Source organism: Monopterus albus, unplaced genomic scaffold, assembly GCF_001952655.1.
Source record: "Monopterus albus unplaced genomic scaffold, M_albus_1.0 scaffold17.1, whole genome shotgun sequence".
Lineage (NCBI taxonomy): Eukaryota > Metazoa > Chordata > Actinopteri > Synbranchiformes > Synbranchidae > Monopterus > Monopterus albus.
In genome coordinates, this window is record NW_018127897.1 from 1830326 (window position 1) to 1836605 (window position 6280).

General features: G+C 41.2%; 1 protein-coding gene across 2 annotated transcripts; it reads right to left on the reverse strand.

Annotated features, from left to right (window-relative positions):
- Positions 1-560: 560 nt before the first annotated feature.
- On the reverse strand, positions 561-5878 carry irx6a (iroquois homeobox 6a). Of its 2 annotated transcripts, none has more exons than XM_020592349.1 (7): positions 5556-5878; positions 4216-4444; positions 3428-3537; positions 2847-3142; positions 1985-2632; positions 1589-1700; positions 561-1217 (listed from the first exon to the last, which is right to left on the reverse strand). In XM_020592349.1, exons 1-6 carry the CDS (start codon positions 5567-5569, stop codon positions 1594-1596), a joined length of 1404 nt encoding a protein of 467 aa, XP_020448005.1. In that variant the 5' UTR covers positions 5570-5878; the 3' UTR covers positions 561-1217; positions 1589-1593. The 2 variants fall into 2 exon arrangements, with proteins under 2 accessions (XP_020448005.1, XP_020448004.1); XM_020592348.1 differs by having other exon boundaries at positions 4216-4494.
- Between the last annotated feature and the right edge of the window lie 402 nt (positions 5879-6280).

A 6280-nucleotide genomic window follows, 5' to 3' on the forward strand; every position in this document is an offset into this window, starting at 1 on the left:
GATTCTGGCAGACAAGCTGTTTAAAAGTTAGTAGTGGCTATTTCACATCGTTTTCTTTGTGAAGCAAAGTTTCAGAATTGTACCGAAGTAGAGTGTGTCAGTATCAACACCCAGGCACCAGTTCGTTCAGGCAGCAGCCTTTGTGGTGTCCTGTGGTACTATTTGGTTTTAAAAGTTTGAAATGCGAGAATGAAAAAGCTGTAGTGTCAGCGCGCATCAAACACTACAGTGATCATCTTATTACAGCTGCCTAGGAGTGGCAGAGAGGCAGCCCTCAGAAAAGCACTTTGATGGACCACGTGAATATCTCTGCTGGGTTTGATCCTACAAACGACCTTTTAATTAACACAACGTTAAGTTAGTGCAGCGGCGCGCTACACAGGGGACCAAGCAGCATTCATCTCATTTTCCTGCCTGGTTACTTGGCCTGAACAATAACAAAGTGTTTGATGCCACTTCTGATTAAAAGCTAACAACAGACAGTTGGTTTCCCCTTTCTACTGCTACTCGTGGAGTTCCATCACGTCCTCCTGTGAATTATGACCTTCCATCGCGCTGCGGCTTCATGTTGTCAAGATGATCAACTTTGATCAAACATACGTCCGTGGACGTTCAGCTCTACAAATAACCATGACACAGAAAACGAAAGCTATTGGTAAAAATGTATTGTTAGAAAACATTTCGTGGATGTCAAACAAAGAAGAAGCTCACATTTTGACACAGTGACAAAAATGTCCCGGTCCACGCGCAACATAGGGAGATGTAGTCCGTTTGTAGTCCACTTTACTGTACGTCCAACAAGCGTTTCTCTCTTACATCGAGCAACATGACACGAAACCACAGTAAAACGCAACATGTGACAAAACACACACAGGAAATACAAATTCAACCAATAAGCACATCAACTAATAAACAAACATAACAAAATAATAAATACATTGTGAAATAAATACGTTTGTTTCACTGCACGATTGCCATACACAAAGTCGGCCGTTTTTAGACGGCCATTCTGATACTTTTGCATCTAGAATTTTTGCATAAAGTCTTAAAATAATAAAAACAGTGTGCAAAATGATAGTCACGTCCACAGTTTGACCGCTCTCATTGCAACAGCGCCAGGTAGTTCCCGTGTATCACATTGAGGCCGCTACTCGGCCATTATGTCCTTCAGTGCATAATTAATGTCCCATTATTTATCTGGTGCAGTCCCCAGCGTTCTGGAAGGAAAAAAGGACAGGAGCAATTAAAAGAAGTTTTCAAAATGAGAAGGATACGCATTTAGTTATAAGGTATTTTTTAATTCTTTACAACTAAATAAGTTGATCTGAGTTAGAAATCTTGAGATTTTCCTCTGTATTCTGATACTTGGTATAAATTAGTTGTGACATTTTGCAGTCATTAAAATATGATTTGGCAACATACATTTGACAAAACGTGAGTGAGAGTCTGTGTGTGTATCCTTAGTGTTTACCTGGGGGGGGTTGGTGAAGTTTTTCTGTATCCTGTGTTTATGTGAGGAAGTAGATAAGTGTGTGTGTGTGTATGTGGTGACTTCACTGGTTTCTTCCAGTTCAGTGCAGCCCCTCACCTGTTTCACCTCTTCATCACAGGTCTGAACGCAGTGACCTTGTCATCTTGCAGTAGCCCACAGTTTTCACTGAGGTCAGAGGACCGTGTCTCTGCTTTACCACCAGACAATCCTAACAACCCAAATACAGCATACTGAGAAACTTGCCTCAGGTCCAAGTTGGCATAAAGTATCTTGTTACTTTTTAATCTTGTAAGTGTGTTTTACTATATATGAAACCACTTTTATTTAACATATTTGGCAACACTGGTTTGGCCTGTTGTACCAAACTATGTGATTTACTATATCACTGTCTGTCTACTGAATATAACACAGAAAACCTTTAAATAATGGAGATTTAAGAACATTTTTTTTCCCTTATAATATGTTAAACATTGCAAGTAAAAGTTGACATACCTTCAATTGTGGAGTATTGACATGTGTCTGGGAGTGCAGCATAGGATGGACAGTGCAGTTGGAGGCCTTTGTGACTATAGCTGCCAGTGCCGTAGAGGGGGCTTTCAGCAGCTGTGACTCCGCCGGCTTCATGGAAGCTTCTCATGCCTCCACAGTGTCTAGCAGGAGCCCCGGGAAGCCTGGTACTCTGGAGCTGGCAATCCCCAGTTGAGTTACCTGTCCTCAGCTCAGAGCTATGCTGCTGGGGACTCAGTATGACCCCTGAAACCGCCGTACGAGCCAAAGACCAAATCCGCGGTTTGTCTGATGCTTCAAAGTGAGACAGGGACACGGTTCCTGCTGCAGGGCTGGTCAGTGAAGGTGCCTTGGACACTACAGGATCCAGAAGGTCAGATGGGAGAGGTGGGAGGGTGGTGACACTTTTAATGGCACAGGGAAACGTGTGGAAGTTGTTAGTTAAACTCATGTGCAGCTCAGAGCTGCAGTCTCTTTTTTGTGGGGGCCCTGATACTGCCATAGCCCTCTGGAGGTCCTGCTCATCTGCAACCACTTTTTCACAATCACTGTCCAGCTTGTCACAGTCGTCCTCATCCATGTCCTCCAGATCACTCAGATGCAGATCTTTTTCCTCTTTGCAGTCATTAGACTCTGCATAAAAGACAGCAGATTTTAAGATCACACTATTTAAAAACACATCTATTGTGAATTCCTAGACACATAGTTTGTTCAGAAAACTGTAAAATATATGTTTGGTTTGTATGATTGACAACTACATATATGTCCCAAAGTTTAGTGTAAGTAGCTTATAGTTTAATGAGAATGAAGTCAGTAGTGGGACACCAAAAAGAAAATGAGTGAAGACCTTTGGTTACACAGTCTTGGTCGCTCTTGTTAAGGTCATCCTTCCTGTCATCGCTGGCTTTATTCTTTGGTGACCAGGTCATCTTGTTCTCCTTCTTTAGCCTCCTCCTGGCATTGGCAAACCAGGTGGACACTTGGGTGAGGGTCATTTTGGTGATGATAGCCAGCATGATCTTTTCTCCTTTGGTGGGGTAGGGGTTCTTGCGGTGCTCATACAACCATGTTTTCAGTGTGCTGGTGGTTTCACGAGTTGCATTCTTTCTCCTGGCTGTACCACTGAAGTCTACTGTCCCATATCTGAAGAAAAAAAAACAAAACATTTACATGCACATTCACAGACGCATACAGAGACACTGGCCATTAGTGTATTATGCACTACTCATTCAGACATCATATACCCCTACTCCCTGCTATTTCTAATGCCTACAGCTTCACTGCATACAGGTATCAGTATGGAGTTAGACTCTGACCTTTGATCTGAATGCAACGTATTCCCACAGGTGAATGCTTTTAAGGACTGTGGTAGAATGCTTTTTGGCAGTTTTGTTCAAGCTCATATTACAAGTGGTGGCTAAGCCTTACCTGTCATACGGATACTGTCCCAGTGAATGATCATAAGGGTAGTACGTGGTGGTTTGACTGAGGCCAGAGTGTAAAGTGCCTGTGCTGTCCTTAATGTCATACTGCGGATTCTGAAAAAGAAAAGGAGATTGTTAAAACACTGCAACATTCAGAGATTTGACATTGGTGTTAGATTTCAGCATTTAATGATTTTTGATAATCAGTTCATATATAAATAAACACGTTTCCTATTTTTCTGCTCTTAAACCAAGGGTAGGTCATTCTAACCAAGAGTGATTTGAGCATGGAAAATGTATATTTAACAAGTTTAAAGTATAATGTAAAGTAATATGTTCCAAGACTGGCCATTTTTATTATTATTACATATTCATTTTTATATGCAATACTTATATGGACATTATCTTTAGCTGATTTTAGCCTTTTAAAATAAGATGAAAGAAGCAAAAGTGCTATTCAAACCAAAGTCTCCCTTTTCAAAATAAATGAACAATTCTAACAGTAGAATAGCCTACAACAATTTTACTTTTTTCCAACAGAAAGAAGTGCCAGTATTTTTGAAATAAGGCAGAATGAGAAGAATTGTTTTAGAATAATAAAATGATATTTGATTCAAATCAGAAAGTCCCTCTACGCTCGTTCTACACTACTTCCCTCATCTCAATGACAGGATTTTTGTCGAGACTGACGTTTGCAGTGTGAGATAAATTGATGAACAAAACCCGGCTGATCGATAAGCCTGAGTTCCCTCCCTCCCCTTTGCGCATCAGATGAGGCTGAAGTGAGCCCACCAGAGTGGAGTAGATAGTGGATGGGTCGGTGCTGTAGGGGAAGTAGTTGGCGTAGTTCTGGCTGGCGGCGGCCGCTGCGGCATAGGGAGAGCTGTACATCCCCAGCGCTGCGTTCAGCTCCGTCCGGCTGCTCGCCAGGAGCCGGTTTTCGTAGGACGGGCAGCAGAAGGAGGCAGCAGCGGCGGCAGCAGCGGCTGTCTGGGAGCCGCCTGTCCCGTCAGAGACCGACCTGGAAATCGAATCGCAGCAAGTCGTACTGGGGTTTGCCGACACGAAAAACTGCATGAAAAGAATCGTGGACAGACATGGTCATTGGCTGTTTTAGCTCTTGTCTGGATGTCTGTGGCAACTCCACTGACTGCTGCGTGATGCTCTGTAAACAGATAAAGTTGCGCAGTATAGTAGTCAGGCTTGAAACCTTAAAATGAGTAAAGCTGTGAACTGATTTCTCTTCTTTCCGTGTAATTCTGTCAAATCATGATGAATCAGGTGTCATTTTCCTAACTTGTCACCTGCCTTAATTCAAGGTAAGCCACTCCTTAGATAATTACTGGAATGAGAGAAAGTAGTTTACATTACAAACATGCAATAAGCGATGCCACATCATTTTCCTTTTTTATTATAATAAAATGTGAATTTATTATTGCATATGAAGGTAAATAACACCAGAAGGACGTTTTCCAGGGATGAAAAGAGAGGTGCGCAATCCGTGCGTTAAAAGTGGCTCACTGGTTTCAAAATATACACCAAGATATTATTCTGTTAGGTAAATCACAACCTTGTTTCATATATAAAGGATCTGAGATTTAGGTCACATATAATCTGCTGACCGTGAAAAATATTATCGACATATAAGTTGGGTGATAACTCTGCCAAGAGAATAACTTTTGTTGCCTCGTCAACTTTTTTGAACTTATCAGGCGCAATAATAGTGACTTAAAATGTAAATATCAGGCTTTAATCAAGTTTTCAAAGTTCTCAAAACAACCCACTGTCTCAGTCATTTCAAGGGAAAGTTGATGAATGTTTACAACAAGTCTTGCAGCCCAATTACACCTCATGGTGCGCAATAGGTGACATTCATCTCTATTGTCATCAGAAAAACACGTGATTTCATTCATAATTCAGTGTAATTGGACACGGGCGCGTGTGTAACCGTATTCAGTTTAACAACAAAAGCATCACGCGAAAATAGCTGCCAATACTGTCAAAGGAGTCACTCATTCGTTAATGTTAATTATTAGAAGAAATTCCCAGACTATAGTAACATAAAAGATAATAATGCCAAAAAACCATTGGCATGCACAACCTTTAGATAAATATAAATCAAAGTGACTTACCTGTGAAGTTGCATTGTAAGGGTATCCAAACTGCGAGAAAGACATAGCTGCTTCTTTTGTTACCATCAGCAATATTCTTCACCCTTGATCGATTGCAACCAATTCTACTTCAAATCCACCGTCTTACACATATTTCCACGCACGGCCTTTCGCTCAATAATAGATGACTTCACTCATAGGAGGGAGACTTTAGGCTGGCATCAGCTGCAGATTGTTTTATATCACTGAATAATCCCCCCAAGGACCCGATGAGAAATGAAATTAAGCGTCATTAAGTGCAAAAAATGTTGTTGTGTTAGCTGAAGGAGGCTTAAAGGATAACGTAAGACTTGCAAGATATGGACTCTGCTTGTGCTATTATTTGTGGCTCTATAGTTCTTTAGCATTCATCCATGCAAGGGTATCAGCGTGACGTCACTGTAATCCCGGAACGGCGGGGTACCAAGGATAGAATAATGTCTTTGCCAATCACGTCCAACACTGGGCTTTCTTAAGGTGCACTGTACATAGTCTTGTCTCGCTTCTTAACAGAATGCTATCACCAGTTTGTCGAGATCAACTCTTGCCAAATTGTATTATTGTTCAGCACTACTGAATTGTAACATGGCAACATATGGAAAACCTTTAGATAAAAAAGATATTTTGGCACTCAAGTCAGTTTTCACAAACACATTCAGCAGAAGAAATGACTTTTTATTTTCACCCAAGTAAATAGGAATCACACA